The 20517-nt window shown below is 32.3% G+C and overlaps 2 protein-coding genes across 3 annotated transcripts; both read left to right on the top strand.

The window, feature by feature from the left end:
- Nucleotides 1–6010: 6010 nt before the first annotated feature.
- Nucleotides 6011–13634, top strand: LOC114186649 (mitochondrial inner membrane protein OXA1-like). 2 transcript variants are annotated; one of them, XM_028074616.2, is made up of 10 exons: nt 6011–6093; nt 6757–7244; nt 7861–7951; nt 8268–8315; nt 9093–9151; nt 10718–10793; nt 10897–11028; nt 11274–11381; nt 12491–12545; nt 13072–13634. In XM_028074616.2, exons 2-10 carry the CDS (start codon nt 6775–6777, stop codon nt 13320–13322), a joined length of 1290 nt encoding a protein of 429 aa, XP_027930417.2. In that variant the 5' UTR covers nt 6011–6093; nt 6757–6774; the 3' UTR covers nt 13323–13634. The 2 variants fall into 2 exon arrangements, with proteins under 2 accessions (XP_027930417.2, XP_027930419.2); XM_028074618.2 differs by having other exon boundaries at nt 6085–6204.
- A 2028-nt stretch (nt 13635–15662) lies between these two features.
- On the top strand, nt 15663–16292 carry LOC114188385 (3'-5' exonuclease-like). The gene has a single exon (XM_028076974.2). The coding sequence runs from the start codon at nt 15663–15665 to the stop codon at nt 16290–16292; it is 630 nt and encodes a 209-aa protein (XP_027932775.2).
- Nucleotides 16293–20517: the final 4225 nt, after the last annotated feature.

The following is a 20517-nucleotide window of genomic DNA, read 5'->3' as shown; positions in this document are numbered from 1 at the left end:
TTTATATATGTGTGACGCTTTATTAAATTGAATTTACCTATTTAATTGGGGCGTTACATATTACAATAGTATTTATTTTGGAGAAATTCATAATTAATTAAATAGTTGAATTTGATGTCTATTTTATTTTATATGTTATGATAAGTGATTTATTTACTTATTGTGATTTTGTGTAATTATAATGTATATTGGGTAATGATTATGATAATATCAGGGATGATGTCGAGATAGATACAAGTAATAGCTATACTTGTTTGCTATACTTGTCTTAATTGTAGTAGGAAACATTGTTGGGTGAGTGGAAAAGAAAATAAACCAAGAAAAAAAAATGAAAATCTTGTGGTAGATTTAATTGAGTTGATAGATAAAATAAATTTAGCTTTATAAAAATTTTTTTAGAAACAATCTAATGTATTTTGAATTAGTTATTATGTTATAATAAAAGTTAAATATTTTATTTATTAATTAAATTGCATGTTATTGTAGTGTAGTGGTGGAGACAAATTTGGATTGGGTGACAAGAATTATTCAAGTATACACATCCAACTAATTTTACATACAAAATTTCATAATTCTAATATTGTAGTTCAGATAACATCATAATCATTTCCCAACATTTACGATCCTAAAGCTCATGCTCTCACAAGAAAATTACATTAATTTTGCAACCCTCAAACAATACAATTGTAGTGAGACATTAACAAGAAATGAAGAAAACACCTAAGCCCATAATAAGATAAAGAAAAGAAAAAGAAAAATAATTTACCATATGTCTGTATAAATATGCTATATCAATACTCTTTTAACAATATTGTTCTTATAGGACCCTAAAATCTCTAAGACCACTTCTCTTCCGCTTGTCTCTCGGCTTCTCCTTTTATGGCTATCTTAATGTCCAGTAAGGATCTTCTCTAGGTTTTCTTAACAAATCAAGCACCATATTTCACAAAACTAAAATGAACCTACATCAATTGTTCTATGATGTGTTGTGTTATATGCTGGGTATGTGAATTGTGGTAGTGGTAGTGTGTGTTCTGTGTAGTATGTGTGTTGGTTGATAGTGTGTGGTAGTGAATAGTGTTTTCGTCGCATGAATAGTGTTCTAGTAGTAGTGAATAGTTTCAATTTTTGCCTATTTAGTTGAAATTTTTGATTTTGATAGCTATGGTTATTATTTTTGCTTAAAAAATTGTGTGGTCATTCCTTTGAACCCATATTTTGTAAGAAAAACCCCAAGAGAACTTAGTTTGACTCTGTTTGAAGTTTAAAAATTATTTTGAAACTCAAGTTTAGTAAAACTTCAAACAACCATAACTTGTGCTCTGATTTGTAGTTTTGCTATAATTATATATCGCTTTGGGGTAGAAAAACATTTCCAAGACCCTTGATAGCCTACACTGACAACTATTTGTTCTATATTTTCCAAAGAAGTGGCCATTTCCTATTTTTCGACAATTTATTTTGTTGTTTTTCTTGTGTTTTCAACTTTTGCAAAAATATGCGATATAGTTAGACTTTGAGTTTTGAGCTAGAAATTTTTGTGTTAGTCTTTCATGATTTTAGGGTGCTTCCTACAAAATCTTAGGTCATTTGGAGTTTGTTTGAGTACACTTGTAGTTTTACCCTAGTAAAAACCCCATTCCTTTCCATCCATTGACTACACAACTCACTAACAAGGTTTTTTCATATCTTCAGTGAGTCCTTGAACATAGTGAACCACTTGAATGGTGTCCCTTCAGTACACAACTTCTCCTCTCGTGTTAAGTTCTTATTCAAGGAACCAACTAATTTCGTTTGGCATGGATGCCTAAAAGAAATCTACAAACATCATACAATAGTTACAAATATGGCACTTTTTAAAATTTTAAATCACATAAATTGTACAGTACAAACATCCATACCTTAGTGGAACTACTACAATATCTAACTTCATTACACTTACTCATGATTCTAAACATGGATCAATAACAAATTGTGATAGTCAAACTCAAACCATAAAAATAAAAAAAATAAAAAATGCATGAACACCGCCCAACCAATCAAAAATAGAGGTAATAATGAACTAAACCCAAAATGCAAGAAACCATATAATCAAAAAGGGAAAACCCACACCTCATACAAACCAAATAAATTATCCAACACAACACACCAAGAGTACTTCAAATCCTAAATGGGGGAAATATGCTAACCCCAAAATCCAAAGCCCAAATATCAAATTTGCACACAACAAAAAGTAATACAAATCGTGAAACTCTAGACCACAAACTAAAAATTCTATAAACATTACCATCACCTCGTCCAAGCAAGGGTGGACGCCGAAGGATTGAAAAATGAAAATGTACCACCTTCGGTTGGAACCGGTTGGAACCATGGTCGAGCAAAAACGCAAGCACAACCAAAGAAAACGCAAGCAGCGTGAGACAGGACTTCTTCCCTAAATACAGTTTGTGAAAAATGTTTTTGAACCCCTTCCCAAGTGCGGTTAGCGTGGAATAAAAAATTCAACTTTAAAAAATAAAAAAACTAATGCCATGTAATATGCCATGTAAGGTTGTCAAAAGTTATAAGAGAAATAAGTTGTCAAAATATCGTTTTCGCACTAGGAACAAATTTGATTACATGGCTTTATGTTTCTCCATGTTAGAGAATATTTTTGCTTGCAACTTATTAATGTTTATGTGTTGAAATATCGACATTTTATTCTATGAATGGTTCTTTCTCTACATGTGTAGGATAAGTTTTACGAAAACAATACTTTGACACAATTTTTTTGCTCATTTTTTTATTATGCCTACGTGTCATTTATGAATTTGATTTTCCAATTTTTTTTTTCAATGCTCACATGTGTGGTATTGGGGCCAAAAGTTTTCATATTTGGGAGAGAATACATTTTTCAAAACGGTGAAAAGTAGGGCATTCCTTCGTCTTATCTAGGGCATTCCTTCCTTTACTTCCTACAACCATTCACACTTCTTCCATTGGTGGTTCGTGTAATGTCTTCGTATTCCTTCATGGTAGGGCCTTCGACCGTTTTTGAGTATGGGTTGTTCTAGGTTATCGAGTTCATCGCGAAATTGGAAGCATTGCCCGTTGTTTGAGTGTGGGTTTCATCTCCTTCTTCGCATTTCTCGTTCAATTTTTCGTGGATGTTTTATGTGTGCACTATATCATTGGTTAATATTTCTCTTTTGATTTTTCGTTGATGTGCCTTGCCTTCTATCTTAAAATAATGTCACAACACCAACTTAAATTACTTTGTTATTGGTAATAATAATTAATTTGAAGTGTTTATAAACCCAAAGTATGAAGTGCCTTCACTGTTGTCTCAAAAAAAAAAATTCCACTGCAGTTGCTATCAAACATGTGTAGGAAGCCCAATGCAAATAAGTGGGCAGCTACGAAGGACTTTTTGAACAAGATTTTAAAAACATGGAAAATACACACACCATCTAATATGTACTTCAAATGAACCATAGTAATTAGTTTCAAGTGTAAGTTGTTTTTTGCCCATTTTTCTTGTGGGTCTTTCTGACATGGCTTGCATGTGACCCTTCTTCTGGTTGCATGTGAGATTTTAATCATGAATATGAGTCTCTCTTGATCAATGATCATAACAGTAGGTCTTGATCATTCTTGCGATGTTTTTTTAGTGTAGATAGAGCATTCTGTGTGGTTGGGGGTAGTTTGGAGTTCCTAGAGCTATTTGGGTCTCTTGAGCCATCTTCTTAGGTAAAGGAAACTAGCTTTGATCTTGTGTCGTTGATTGTTTATGATATTGGTCCTGAATCGAATTTATGAATCTGATTTTGATGTGAGTATGACTAGATTGCTTCTGTGTGACTAGTTGATAATCTTTAGTTGATTGTTTGCTTTTGATCTGTGATTGAGCTGAGCAAACTTTCAATAACTGAACAAGGTTGTACTTACTCCTTCCTGATGAAACTCTTATGAGCTAGAATATTGAAAGAGAAGTACCAAATTGAGAAATTAATTAGGTCCTAAGTCTCTCAGAATTGGTATAACGTAGTAGGGTGGCGTTGGGCGTTGATTGTGTTGAGCAGGTTTGGGAGAAATTTTAACTCTAGATCGTTGGGTGCTGGTAATGACGCCGAGTGCCACTTTTTATGAGAGGTTGAACGCTGAACGCCACCTTTTGCGAGAAGAATTGCACTGGACGTCACCACTGAGCGCCAAGCCCTTAGAACATCAGCGTTGGGCACTGTTATGATACCGTTGGGTGTTATTATGATACCATTCAGTGTTATTAGTTTCGTTCTTGTGCAGTTCTATGATTGATCTATATCATGAAACATAGGTATGTTTGAGTTGTTGTAGGGTATTTCCCGAGGAGGAAATCCCATGGGTGATGTGTTTTACTAGGGTGTGCCTTGAGGTTATGACTGTGTCATTTTGTTAGGCTATCCTGAAGTCTACTAGCTATTCATACTCATGTGGAGAAAAATGGTTAAATGATGAGAGTAGTAGGAGGTTCTGTCATAAGGGTAATTCAATTATTCTTATGACTATAATAGGGATTAACCTTGTGTGTAGTAGCTCAGTAGAGCAGTTTATATCACCATAAATGCTCGGCTTCATAGGTTTGAATCAAGTGATGAATCTAGATAATATCAAGTCTAGAAGAATTTGGTTGATAATGTGATATGTTGAGTAGTTGTGTTTTATATTCAACATGAAACTTATATATATATATATATATATATATATATATATATATATATATATATATATATATATATATGAAATGTTTAAAATTTATCTATGTCCTTTGTTCAACTAGCTTACCCTGTTTGTTTTCTTGGTTGTCTTGTATTGTGAGCAGATGAAGTTGCAGGTATAGAGGCACCTCTGAAAGATGATAAGCCATCAATTAGACCAGTGGAGGTCTCATGGAGTTTTCACTAAATGGTTAGTTTTGCATAAAGCTTGTTGGTTTAGTTTGAGTGTATAAATAAGATATTTTTATAGTCATATCTTTTATATGACTTTTATACATTGAATTACCTATTTTGAATACTATAATGTAATGTTCTATTTTTTTAGTTTTAAGTTACATAAGAAAGAAATTATCCCATTATAATTTTTATTACCAAGTAACATCTTTATAAATTTGCTACTGTTCATAATTGAGACACTTTTCTAAAAGTTGGGATGCCATTGACATTTTTTTAAAAGTAGAGACCAGATTTACATATATCCGAATAATTAAACCTATAATAATAATAATATATAACTATTTTGTTTAACAATTATCGATTTATTTTAATTCATATACTTATATATCTCCAAAATATTAGAAAGTGGAAAAGTATAATAACTACTTTGACAAAATATACTAGAATAACGGGCTAAAATTTAAGTACTTTTGTTTTTTGCAGTATAAAATTCAAAGTATGAAACATTGGACAAAACTCTTTTTATATCCTAACTTGAGTGCAAATCAGATAGGCGTATTTATTTATTTGGTAACCTTGCTAATTATATATATTTGAATCATTAGTTAGATAATTAAACAAATTCAATTTAAATAAACAAAAAAAAAATCATATCATTGGAAGTGATATGTAGGTCTTAGATTTTTATATTTAGTATTTTTGGAGATAAAAATATATTTGAAATAATTTTTATAAATTGATATTAACTATAAAAATAATAGTTAAAATATACTACCAACGTAAAAGTAATTTCTCATCACAGAGTATTGTATATGATTAGAATTATGATCTTTATTATAATTCTTTTAATTTGAATATACTACCAATATAAAACAATTTTCATATACATAATCAATAATTACTGGTTAAAAAATTATAAAGAAAAATTATATAACAACGGTGTTAAAATTAACACAAATTATTATTATACATAATAATATATAACTGAGTAAAAGCTTAAGAATAGCGTTTTTAAATGAAGTCCTAATTATATTCAACATTTTAATGTTTTTTATTTATTATTATTATTATTTTTTTATATAAATCTCAAGTTCCATTGGACAAACAAGAGTTCAGAGTTTTTCGTTTCTTTCTTTTGAAGTCTCTACAGCAGAAGCATCAATAACTCACCAGTCGCCAGGTCTGTTGGTTCATCCTTTGTGTTGTCTGGTTTTTCTTACTATGTTGTCTTCTGCCTTATAGAGTTTGTGCTTTGTTTCTTCGTCCACGAATCAGAGCCCTGATAAATAAAGTGTGTATTTTTATTTTTCTTGTTGCTGCATTCTTATGTGTTGTTTCTTATTTTTCTTATTGCTGCATTCTTATGTGTTGTTTCTTTTGATCTAGGTTTTATGGGGTTAGCCCATTTATCTTTTCTGAGTTTACATCCGATGAAGTAGATGGGGACCTATTCGTTTTATAGCTCCTTGTTCGGTTGTTTAGAGTTCTGTAAAATAAATGAAAAAAACGGGGTTTTAGGTTTTAGGCAATTCTTGTTCAGTGCACTACCCAATTGTTAAAAAAACATCACGCACACTAATAGTAGATTATCCAGGGCTGAGAGTGTCCAGTTGAAAGAGTGTTTATCGTCCACACCAACCTAGGAAATTGTAGTCACGCTTGTTAATTGTGAGTCCAGTGGGTCTAAGGGTAGAAAATAGGAAAATAGTGAAAATATGATGTTCTAGCTTTCTCTTGGTATCAGAATTGTAAACACAAAACTTCTCAGAAATGCTGTTTCTTGACGTGGCATGATATTCCTTGATTGCACTTGTAATTTTGGTTACTTTTTGTTACTTGACAGAAATTTCAAAGAATACAAATGGCCCACAGGCGTTGCCTCTTGATAAGAGGGAACCTCATGAATCGAAAGTGCTACCCGTCTTTCAGTTATGTTCTCCATAGTGATGAAGGGCAACGTGAATGCACTGGTGAAAAGTCGTCTTCAGCAGGGATTAGTAATTCTATCCAAAAAAGGATGTTTGGGAACTCAGTTGATGGACCAGTGAGGTGTTTTGCCTACTCTGAATATAGAATGTATTCAAACAGATTCCTTTTTCCGAGCTCTGGATATAATTTATGTCGACATATGTCAACAGCTAATCCGGGTTCCGATAATATTGAAATAGTGACTGACATAGCAGATGTTCTCAAAGACAAAGCAATCGATGCTGTGAATTCTCAGGCTCCTATTCTTAAAGAAGTTGCAATTGCCTCTGCTGATTCTGTTTTACCTGTGAAGGCCTTGCAGTACATTATAGATGCCATGCATTCCTGCACTGGATTGAACTGGTAAGTTTATACTTACCTCTATAATTTCAGTAAGGGATATGAAGTAAATTCTAATTTCTAAAATCTGCTTTAATTCTGAGGAATGTCCACAATATTACAGATTGCCATGCATGTCAAGTTGTCATTGGCGGATGGTTTGCTTTTAGGAGATTGTGGGTTTTTGATTTTAATTATCAGCTTCTGTGGTTTCTCAGTTACTAAGTTTGATTTACCATGCATAATAAGTACTAAAGCAAAAGATTTGCCCCAAATATTAATTTTCAAGATTCCTTGTATGCCTAAAAGGTACTCTTTTATGAGAGTACACAGTTACTTTATGTGTAATTTTTCTTCCTTTGTAAGTACATGGTATGTGTATCCATATAGGTTGTTCCATCATCTTAAAATACTGAATGCCATTTAAATCGAAATACATTTCTTTCATAACATTTCAAAGCTTATTGATAATTAAGGGGTTTTGGGATTATGCTAGCAAGGTTGTTTTTGGATTGGTACCATGCAAAATTCATGTTCTGGGTCCAAATCTGGTGATCTGTGTCTTCACATTTCAACAAAGATAGGTGGCATATGGTACAAATCCAAGAAAGCACATCACTGTATTACTTGATTGTTTCAGGTGGGCAGCCATAGTTCTAACAACTCTCTTGATTCGAAGCGCAACAGTTCCACTCTTAATAAATCAACTTAAGGCCACTTCTAAGCTTACAGTATGTTTGCGGCCTGTAGCTTCATCACTTTTTCTTGCTAAATTAATGTATTTGCAATCGTTTTTTTGTGTTTCTTTTGCCTTTCTTTCACATATGTCTTGGTTGGAGGGGGTAAATGTTAAACATTCGGATGTAACTGTTTCTTCTCTGTCCCCTCTCCTCGCTTTGACTTCTGATATTTTTAACACAAGTTAGTTAATTAGTTCTCATCTGTACTCTCCCTATCACTCTTGCCCCTTTTCCTGTGAAGGTCCTCAAGCTTGTAGTTGTTAATAGATTATAACTTTTTCTATATTCTATTTCATGTGTGTTGCAGCTGATGAGGCCTCACATGGAAAAAATAAAGGAAGAGATGGAAGATAAGGTAATACAGATATACATCTTCCAGTCATTTGTTTTTTCCTGTTGAGACTGTTTTAACTATTGGAATAGTGGATATATGCTGTGCAATTGGTAATAGTGGCAGAGTCAGGTTATGCCAGACATTGTTGATATGTTTACCAAGTCACTTAATAGAGAAAAAAAATAATGATAAGAATTACAACCATGTATTTTCACAAAATTGGATATCAAATGGAATATTTTTTTGTATGGACTAATAGCCAAATTGACTAATTTATCAAGGGAGAAAATATAATTAAGCCTTAAATTTCCCTACATATGGTGTATGCATGGTTTTTTTGTATGGACTAATAGCCAAAAATTGACTAATTTATCAAGGGAGAAAATATCATTAAGCCTAAAATTTCCCTACATATGGTGTATGCATGGTTTTGTTGCCCCTCAGTACCATATTCTTGAAAGATATTGTATAATTGTGGTTTCATCAAGATTATGACATGATTTGTACTGCATAAACTAATGCCTAAACTTAACTTCCAATTTTTCTTTTTCTAGTATGGTCTTATCTTCTGTTCTGCAGAAAAATCTATAGGTGACCTTATCATTCAATTATTATACACTACTTGTATTTCAAAACAATCACATTAGTTGCTGGATGTGAATTCCTTGTGCCTGTTGGGATTGTTGGTATTTTCCTATTTATTGAAATTTGAAGTTTTGGATTTTCTTACATGTATGTTATAGATTGTTGTACCAGAAACCACATTTTCTATAATCACATCATTGATTCATCTTTCAGGCTATGGATCCCATTGCTGTTGCTGAAGGTCAGAAAAAAATGAAGATGCTATTTAAGGAGTAAGTTGTTTTTCAATTTTCTTGGCCTTTTTTAGGCTTTAGCTGGTACTAGTCATGTTTGATCCTCATATTGATGTAATTACTTTGTTTGGTGATATGATGTATTAGAGGAGCAATCTTTTATTTGAGTTGTGATAGACTTAACTGAAATCAGTAAAATTGCCCTTTGTTAACTAATATGGAGTGGTATAATGACGCTTTTCTTTATTAAATGGAAATTTTTTTATATCATGCCACTTGTTAGATAGGTATGTTAGGAGTAATAAAAAGGGGATGACATTGCATAGGAGTTGGAAAGTAGTTAGATGTTAGTAACCAACTTACATAATTGTTTATAGGTTGTCAGGGACTACAACACTCTTGTTAGACCACTCTTGTTAGACTGTAGGAAAGAGGGAGACTAGAACCTTAATATGTTTGGTCCTCTCATGAAAGATAGGATTAAAGGCAATGTGTAATGTTGTCTGCTTGTCATATATAAGGTGCATTTGAGTTGTACAATACCCTCCTTATGAGTTCCTATAATAACAATGTTGTTCACTTATACAAGGAGATAGATATATCTTTAGGATAATGACTATAAACCAGAGAATAATCAACATCACTTTGTGTCATTTCAAACTATTGTATAACACTCTTTAAAAGCCCAAACCATCCATGGCGTGATTCCTTGAGGCCAAATAGGGACCTACATTTAGGATATAACATCTTAGACTCCTCCTCAACAACAAAATAAATAGTTGTTGCATGTAGACTTCTTGATCAAGATCACCATGTAGAAATGCATTTTTAGCGTCAAAGTTGAAACAAAGTTTAGTTGTGAATACCATTAGTTCTATTTTAAGAGTGTCCAACATCGACACCCAACAATTTATTTGTCAACTGGAAGAGGAATTAACTGCCATGCACCATTACATTGAGGGGCCATACGTGTCATCAATAATTGCTTGTTGTTCCTCTATTGAGATAACGCCTCACCTGTAGACTTAGGAATGAGAGTAGAAGATAAACAGGACAAACAAATAGGGTAAATAGTCAGTTCAATGTAACAAATACTGACATATTTCGTTTTTTAGTACAATAAGATAAAAACTACAATCTTAATACAACAACTTTAATTTTATTAGTTTTGTTTGAACTCTCTGAGTGGTTAGTATAATTGAGCACATGTTTGGTTTTTAATAACTATCAAGGAACCACTAAGGATTTTAAATCTACAAAACGAGAAAGGAAAGGGTAAAAGACTCCTTTCAAGGTTAATTGCATATTAATGTTATATTTTTCCTTTAATAAATACACATGACAATTACTAAAGACCTAAGACATGTCCAATTACTTAATCATTAATGGAATTCAAACAAAATTAATGGAATTAAGGTTTTTGTACTAAGACTAGTTATTGCTAATATTTAAAAACTGACATAACTGGCCTGCATGTCACACGAACCATAGTGTTTTAGGTACTAATTTAAACTTCTTGGATCTTTTTCTTTTCTTTCACTATTCAAATTTCATGGATCTTTTCTTTCACTAGCTGTTAATTTCCTCACTTGTTTGATAATCTAGATATGGTGCAAGTCCATTTACTCCATTGAAGGGGCTCTTTATTCAAGGTCCTGTCTTTATTAGTTTTTTCCTTGCGGTAAGCTGGCTTTTAATTTTGTATTTTCTCTAACTTTAGGAGTCTGAGGAACCTATATATTGTTTCAATTCATTATAATTATTTTTTTTTGTTTTGACAATAGATAAGAAACATGGCTGAAAAGATGCCATCATTCAAGCATGGGGGAGCCTACTGGTTTGTTGATCTTACTACTCCAGATGCCTTGTACATTTTGCCAGTTCTGACTGCATTGACATTCTTAATAACAGTAGAGGTGTGGCCATTTTCTTTTCAAAAAACCTTTCATTTCAGTTCACTTTGTACGTTGACAGTCTGAGTTCTTACCTGAATGTTTGTGTGACCTCAGTTTTCTGTTATGAATTTATCCTACCAAAGCACTAAAAAGAATAGCTGCTTATAATACCTGAAAAGCCTAGTCTCAATTGAAGAGGAAAGAGTGGTGTTATCTGTTAGTTTTTTTTACCCAATTTATATTCATTGATTTCACATTATTTCCAGTGCAATATGCAAGAAGGCTTGGAAGGAAATCCAGCTGCTGCCACCATGAAAAAATTCTCGAGGGTTATTGCAGTCCTTACAGTTCCTTTCACAATGGGATTTCCGAAGGTAGGGTTTTCCTTATCTTGTTTGACAAGGAACAAGTTCTCTTTGCTTTCCATCTTGGCAGCATGTAAAATAATTTATTGTATAAACTTAGAAAAGAAAAAAAGTGGGGAGATATGAGTGTCTAATAGTTCTAGTAAAGTTTGTTGTCTGTGAGTCTCCTTCAGTTCTGATTTCTGCGATGGTTGGGAACCCTAGAGGAACAAAAGGGTGATACCTAGTTGAATTTTGTTTTCGGGTCGGGTTGGTTCTTGTTGTTTAGCCAAATACTTGGTGTTATGGAGGAATTGTTTTGGTCGGTGGTTTCCTAGAGTTTAGATTTTGTTGATTTACATGGGCTTTTGTTTGGTCCTCCCATGATGTAGCTAGCTTGGTTTCATTTTCATTATTTTAGTAATATGAGAAATGTTGAACATTAAAACAAAAATCTCCATCTGTGGTTTATGAAGAGACATTTCTATATAGAAATTAGACTTAGACATACCAATGTGTTTTTCTTTTTTGTAGTTTTATTTGATTGGATATAAAGGCTTTATAAATTTTACAAACTAATTCTATTAATGAGACCTCATGTATCCTAAAGTATTGATTGATGAAGTATCCTAAATTATTGGTATAGGACATATACGTTAAGCAAATATACATGTAGAGTTAAATATGTTTTTTTTTTCCCTTAACTTTAAGTGAAAATTGAATTTCTTTGAAACTTTGTACTAATTTAATTCCTCAACTTTAGAAATGCATGTATTTAGTTATTTTAACCAATTTTTTTTAAGTTTATTTGACATTTCAAACGTGTTTCATGATAATATTTGAGTTGTTTATACTGTTTAACTTATTCTTGCTTCAATGTTTGCTAAGAAACATGTTTAAAACGTCAACTAAAGTTAATAAAATTTGGTTAAAAAGTCTAAATCTAACCCATTTTAAAGAGGGGGGACTAATTTCAATTTTGGCTAAGTTAAGAGACAAAAAAACATATTTAGCATATATATATATATATATATATATATATATATATATGATTGTGAATGGATTAGTTGATTTGCCTATTTACTTTTGTTTTATCATTCTATACAGTTTTAACTTTTTGTATTTTTATAACTGTGCAGGCTATATTTTGTTACTGGATTACATCAAATTTGTTTTCACTTGGATATGGACTCGGTAAGGCAATTCATTTTTTAAGTTTTTCATATGCAATATTACTTTGTCTTTTTTCACCATTTTCCATTTCAATAAGCAGAAAATGGATTATTTTTTTCACAAAGTACATATCATCTGGGGGCAGTAATTCTTTGATTCCTCCACGAGATTAATAATGGTATTTGCCTAGGATGATGGATAGTGCACTAAGCATTTTGGTATTTACTATTATCATACAAGTGTATGATGATCCATAACACCAAAATCCATATACATTCCGTGTTTTTGTTGGTTGTCATTGAGAATGCATTGCCTACATTATTCACAGTCTGCATCTAAGTCATTGGCTTCTTTATAATTCAATATATATTTATTTCTTATATATAAAACATTTGTTTCTCTCTGTCTAAGTTTCTTATTCTGTGTCAAAAGCCTTAGTTTCCATTTTTAACTTTATGCTATAAAACCTAAAGTGAACTTCTGTTAAATGTAGTCTAATAGCCATAAACTCCTTTGATTTATCTTTTTTATTTTTAATTTTTTGCAGTTCTTAAAGCTCCTGGTGTAAAGAAAGCTTTGGGTATCCCCATAATACAGGAAGCAGCAGCCACCAGTGGTGCACAATCTCCCTCTTCTATATTTCCAGCACTGAAACAAGCTACAGCAGCAAGAATTGCACCAAAGTCATTGCCTGTTGAACCATCAAAACATCAACAGAGAAAGACATCTTCTGATGTCAATCAAAGACTAAAACGTTTAGAGAAACAAGTGAAAGGAAGAAAGAAAAACAAGAACTGAGGAACAATTGAATTGTTTTTTAGTTATACCAGTCTAATATATAATAGATGCACTGAAATTTTGGCTGTTGTTTTTGTCAGAGAATCTGTTTAGAGTTAGAATCAAAGTTTTGGGAATTATTTCTGATTTGAATTCCAAGGATTTGCTGCCAATAATTAGCATGATTTGTTTTGTTCCCCAAATAAACGGACATGTCTGCTGTAACTGACACTATATTCTGTTACTGATTTTCAGGGATTGTTATTCCCTCTCTAGTCTATTGAAATGTGACTATTCAATAGGTAATAATGAAGATAATTGTATTTTCTTGCAGTAATTTGAGTTGGTATCATGGTATGTGGGCCTTAGGGCTCTATAATGAATTTCAAAGAACCATAAATCACTTGAGAAGAATGCATATAACTAATTTACCAAAGACTTTTCAATTTGTTATATCATATCATTTATTAATTCTTTTCTCAAAGCATTTTTCCCTTCCACGTATCATTAGACCCTTCAAATATGTACTAACATAACTAATGATGTCAAATAAATTCATTTTCATGAATATTTTCATGAATATTGTTCGAACCCATTATCATTTTGACAAAGAATTCTTATATCAAGAGATATAAGTATGGATAATAACCAATTTTTTTAAATTGAATACAAAGATGAGAATGTGTATAAACATATTTGGCCTAATATCTATTTCCGTCCCAATAACTATTATATATATATATATATATATATATATATATATATATATATATATATAAACTTTGTTCTTAATTTTATTTCTTTACCTACATATTATTATATCATTTTTCCATTGTTCGGTTGATTCTACATCCGTAAAGTTGACTTAGATTTACAAGATAATTTTCCTCTTGGAACAAAATTTTGATTATACAATTTTTTTACATTTAAATGATGTATTATCAATTTTATTTAATCAAATAGTTTATAGGTCACACATTTAATTATATTTATTTCTTGCTAATCTTTTAAATTTATTATTTACTTTTTTCATGAGAAAATTTGACTTTCAATTCCAAGTGTTCAATTGTGTAAACTTTTAATTGAACGAGCAACAACATAAAAAAACTTGTCTTCATTCTTAATCTTTGTTTCATGTGAAAAAATTTTGTGTGATTTTGTTAAATAGTGTAACAAATATTTTTAAGACACATTTCATTATTTTCAATGTTTTTTAATATTTTATTATTTGTTGTTTATTTTTATAATGTAGATTACTATTTCAATTGTTTTTATATAATTATTTTTATTTTTAAACCAATATCATAATTTACCACCACAACTTAAAAAATATGAAGCATTACCATCCTTAGAATTAACTAAAGAAACACTTTACAATTTTTATTTTCTCCACCTTAGAGGAGAAGTTTCACAGGCTTTATAGCTATCGCGTGATAATTTATGCCCCACCTTCTTCTTATCCAACTTTACCTTTACAAATTATTGACAATGTAACTATTCACCGCTTTTTCCTTCAAATACCTGTTCAACACTCAGCTCACCCAGAATGAATCCCCTTTTTTCTACAAAACATTTTTGAATAACATTAGTCAGTTTATTCCTCATATTGATTGTCATCGAATATGAACTGAAGTAATTAACTAAGCAAAAACTTCCCAATTTACGACTAATTTCTCTAAAATGAAAAAAAAAAAATCAACAGTTAATATGTTTACACATTCAAGATTTAATAAAAACAACTAAACTCATTTTATTTCCTGAACTAATTTGTTCACTTTAGCAGAGTCACAATCATCTTTTTAATCTCCTTAGAGGAGAAGCTGCTTCATCTTATAGGCTCCTACACTGTGACTAGTTAAATATGGTCCACATGTTCTTATCCATAATTTCTTCTTCACCATCAGTGACTATAATACTGTAATAATAAATATGTATCAAATGACATTGATATTCATACAATATTTGTAAGAAATTTTTTGTCTAATTTAAAATATAATTCTTTTTGTCTTTAACAAATTATTAAAATAAAGAATAAATATTATATATAATTACTATTTTTGCTTTTTGAATATTAAATATAAATAAATTAAATTATTTTTTATTAGTTGATAATATATTAGTTCATAATTTCAAACTAATATATATATATATATATATATATATATATATATATATATAAATCGTGTCTTCGTATTCTATATTTTCTTAATTTAACTGTATCTTTGTGTTTATCCGTATCTGGACAGATTATTGATCAATATATATAACTTTCCCAATTCTTCAAACGTTCACCACCATCAACAAAAAATCCCTGCAAAGTTTCCTATAAACATCTTCTATCATCTTTTACCTACACCAGGAATGGGAATCTGCATTGAGAAACTGCACAATCGAAAAAGATCAGTATCCCTGTATAGAGTAACCATTCACAGGCGTGTGATCACAACCATGGTCACCTCATGTCCAAAAGTGGTTTCTTCATGGATCAAATGCCATCTTCAAGCGCCATGCAACCTCCACAAGAAGGTGGTTGGGCTCGACATTGAATGGCGTCCAAGTTTCAGAAGAGGGGTTCAGAACCCTGTTGCCATCTTACAACTTTGCATCAAACACCGTTGCCTCATCTTCCAACTCTACCAAGCTTCTTCCATCCCAAGGTCTCTCTACAAAGCCCTCTGCAACCCCAACATAATGTTCAGTGGGGTGAAGATATCTGGTGATGCAAAACGGCTGAAGGAAGATTATGGGCTTGAGGTTGCACATTGCACTGATGTTGCTGCAATGGCGGCTGAGGTGTTTGATCATAAGGAGTTCAAAAGAGCAGGGTTGAAGACTTTGGTGGAGAATCTCATTGGAGAGGAAATTGAGAAGCCAAAGAATGTTACCTTGAGTAACTGGGAACTCAAGTATCTCTCTTCTGGCCAAGTGCAGTATGCTTGTGTTGATGCATATTACTCCTATAAGCTCGGGAAGTTGTTGATTTTTGACTAGTGGTAATCATAGTTTCAGAATATTTGTACTGTTCGATTTTATTTTATTTTTATGGGTATTTGTTAGTATATACTATTTTGTTAACATACAAAGAGAGAGAGAAAAGTGAAGCATTGCAGACATACAAAGAGAGAAGTGCCGGAAAGTGTGAAGCATTGCAGACATACAAAGAGAGAAGTGCTGGAAAGTGTGAAGCATTGCACCCGTGTGTGTGGGTTAGCGGAGACAACAGCTACCGAAAGTCCTTGATGGCAACCATCTCATCGTCCCCACCGTAGCATTGAACCGTTGTTGTGAGTCCATTACACCTATTTCCCCCTGCGTATTCGTCGAAAGGTGTTCCTAAGAAAAACCCTTATTTTGTCTGTTTTATTTTTTGGAAGAGAGGACCTAAAATTTGAACATGCAAAAGTTTGTTTATTGCTATTGTATGTCATTTCATATTTGAATAGGTTGTTGAGTAAACTGGATGTCTGTGGCAGTTTCAAATTGTTATATTTGTCATGTCATCCGTAAGTGGGGAGTAAAGACTACATGTGTGGGGAGTCAAGTTAAAAATTGTGGAGCGAAGTTGCAGATTTTACAAGAACTAAAATATGGTTTTGTGATAACAGAATGCAGTCACTTACACAAATTTTGCACCATACAAGGTCCATTTAATAAACACTGAATATTCACCATTGTGGGTGTTTGTGGCTCTTTCAAATTGTTCAATTCATCAAATCTTCCATATTTGGGGACTAAAGCATTAACATGTGGGGAGTACTGGTGAAAAATGTGGACTGCACTTACAGGTTGTAAAGAAATATAATTGCGGTAATTTGATCACACCATGCAGTCACCAAAACACCGAATATTGACCATGGTGGGTATTTGTGGCTTTTTAAAATTATCAAAATCCACATGTCGTCCGTAAGTGGGGAGTCAAACATTAATATGTGGGAGTGAAGTTGGATATTATGTTTCGAGATTGCAGATTTTTTTAAAACAAATTTAAATATGTTATTGGTTTCACATTATTCACTCACTTAAACAAATTTTTCATCTTCTAATCTCAATTGACTGACGTGAGTGCTTTCATACTTGACAATTGCCAAAATACCCATATCATACGTTAGTGAGGAGTCAAGCATTAATATGTGGGGAGTTAAGTAGGACATTATGTTTGGAGGTTGCAGATTTTTTGAAAACTAATTTAAATATCGTATTAGGATCACACAATTCACCCGCTTAAACAAATTTTCTATCATCCAATCTCCATTTATTGACGTGGGTGCTTCTTACTTCACAATTGACAAAATACTCAAGTCATACTTAAATGGGAGTCAAGCTTTAATATGTGGGGAGTTATGTTGAACATTAAGTTTCGAGGTTGCAGATTTTTATAAAACTAATTTAAATATCGTATTGGAATCACACAATTCACCGACTTAAACAAATTTTCCATCATCCAATTTCCATTCATTGACATGGGTGCTTTCTTACTTTACGATTGACAAAATATTCAAGTCCTACGTAAGTGGGGAGTTAGGAATTAATATGTGGGGAATTAAGTTGAACATTATGTTTCAAGGTTGCATACTTTTATAAAACTAATTTAAATATCGTATTAGGATCACACAATTCACTGACTTAAAGAAATTTTTCATCATCCAATTTCCATTTACTGACGTGGGTGTTTTCTTACTTCACAATTGACAAAATACTCAAGTCATACGTAAGTGAGGAGTTAGAAATTAATATGTGGGGAGTTAAATTGAACATTATGTTTCAAGGTTGCAGATTTTTATAAAACTAATTTAAATATCGTATTGAGATCACACAATTCATCGACGTAAACAAAGTTTCCATCATCCAATTTCCATTCACTGACGTGGGTGCTTTCTTACTTCACAATTGAAAAAATACTCAAGTCATACGTAAGTGGGGAGTCAAGCTTTAATATGTGGGGAGTTAAGTTGAACATTACGTTTCGAGGTTGCAGATTTTTATAAAACTAATTTAAATATCGTATTGGGATCACACAATTCATCGACTAAAACAAATATTTCATCGTCCAATTTCCATTCACTGACGGAGGTGTTTTCTTACTTCACAATTGACAAAATACTCAAGTCATACGTAAGTGGGAAGTCAAACATTAATATTTGGGGAGTTAAATTGAACATTGTGTTTCGAGGTTGCAGATCTTTATAAAACTAATTGAAATATATATTTGAGATCACACAATTCACCGACTTAAACAAATTTTCAATCATCCAATTTCCATTCACTGACGTGGATGCTTGTTGCAACATCCCGTCCGGATAATACAAATTTAAATAATAAAACAAAAACATAATAATAATACTTCATTTATTATAAATTATTTCCCAAAAACCGCGGGAATTTAAAAATTTATTACACTAATAAAACCAAATCCAATCCAAATATTTATTAAACACAATACATTATCAACTCAGTCTCATTATAAAGCCAAGTTCTGTAATTCAAATGATTACAAGAAAATCCTTAAAACTCATAAGAATGATAAAATGCTGCCATAAAGTTTCCCAACTCGCCCACGCTCCGGCTCTACGCTCCACCAGTACCACCTGCAACATCATCTACTCCTGTGTACCGCGTACAAGATCATTGCCAAACACACAGATAGGGTGAGCTAAAGGAATATAAACCTATGCAACAATTTATATAACAAAACACACACATTAAAGGAACTCCATCCTTTGGTCTCATCTAGGGATGTCAAAAAAACCCGTACTCGCGGGTATCCGCGGATAAAACCCGCAACGGGTAGAAAATGGAAACCCGCTACCCGCGGGTACGAGTATTTTAGATACTCGCATGTTAACGGGGCGGGTACGGGTATCATAGTATCCGTACCCGTGGATACCCATACCCACTAAACTTTAATTCACAAAAGTACCCTTATATATATATCTCTATATATATATATATATATATATATATATTAGTAAAAAACATTCTGGCCTAATTTTTTCTAAGTTGCACATCTTGTCTTCTGTCTTCATTCTTCAAACTTCAAGTATTGGTACGTTGTCTTCTTCCAAGTACACCCTTGACATTCTTCTCTTTTCTTTATTTGAAATTAGGCATATACATCAAATCCAATATAGACAATGACGTTTATGGTATGCTTGTTGTCAAATGATGGAATCACAATAAGAATACTTGGCACGTGACAATTGAGGTTTATTATTTGTTTATTTTTTAGAAATCAATTGGAAAAATTGGACTTTTTGATCTAAACACTAATTAAAGAATATTCATTTTGTTGAACATCATTTTATATTTACTTTTTAATTATTTGGACTTGTTTGAACTTGAGTTTATTTGGACTTTATTTAAAATTTATGATAGTGATGTATTTTATTTTATTTGAATTTATAATTTTGTAAATACCCGCGGGTAGCCGTGGATACCCGTGGATATGAAAAAAATAGGCGGGTACCAGCATCACGGATACCCGACAGATATGGGTACGGGTACGGGGCAAATATTTATCCAGCGGGTGGGGTACGGGGGAGCTACTTGATGAAGCATTATGTTGTTTTCTTTTTAAGATTATTGAATATGGTGTGAGTTGATTAAGAAAGCTAAGTGAAATCCCCACCAGACATTAAGATAGCTTGCTCAAGAGTTGATTAAGAAAGCTAAGTGAAGGTTCCTTTCACAAAGCTCAAGAGAAGAAGATGATGGATTGATTCAAAACAAAAAGGAAATGGAAAGCACATAATCCATAGAAAACCAAGAATAATTAAAGGAAGAAGAAAACATAAAATGGAAAGGAAAGAAATGGTAATAAATGTGAGAAGCACACCACTACAAGGCTAGGCTAGAAGCCATGGCAACCTTGAAGATGAGTGGATGTATGCCGCCACTTGCTATGCAATATAAGGCTTAAAAGTATTCACTACTAAAGGAGGAAACTCTCACAAATGGTTGAGACACAAGAGTGTTTTTACTTCAAAATGTTCAACCCTTTTACATGTCTAGGAGCACCCCTTATATAGAAGAGTTTAGGGGCCTCTAAGCAAATAAAAGATACCAAAGGATGTCTCTACAAAAACCTAACCCTAGCTTCTAGAAACTAGGTCAAATAAGGTTACAAAAATGAGAGACAAAAGAGCCAACTATGGTGTGTGCAAGGCTAATTTCGTTCTAGCACAAAAGGAGACAAAGAATGTGTCTCATATGTCTCCAA

This window comes from Vigna unguiculata, chromosome 6 (assembly GCF_037176805.1).
Source record: "Vigna unguiculata cultivar grain cowpea cultivar isolate G323 ecotype 2 chromosome 6, ASM3717680v1, whole genome shotgun sequence".
Lineage (NCBI taxonomy): Eukaryota > Viridiplantae > Streptophyta > Magnoliopsida > Fabales > Fabaceae > Vigna > Vigna unguiculata.
This window is presented reverse-complemented; position numbering and strand designations above follow the sequence as displayed.

Coding starts and splice junctions, on each gene's coding strand:
- LOC114186649 (XM_028074616.2), top strand. CDS start 6,775: ATGGCCCACAGGCGTTGCCTCTTGATAAGAGGGAACCTCATGAATCGA. Junction 7,952..8,267: donor AGGCCACTTCTAAGCTTACA/GTATGTTTGCGG, acceptor TGTGTGTTGCAG/CTGATGAGGCCTCACATGGA. Junction 9,152..10,717: donor ATGAAGATGCTATTTAAGGA/GTAAGTTGTTTT, acceptor TTGATAATCTAG/ATATGGTGCAAGTCCATTTA.
- LOC114188385 (XM_028076974.2), top strand. CDS start 15,663: ATGGGAATCTGCATTGAGAAACTGCACAATCGAAAAAGATCAGTATCC.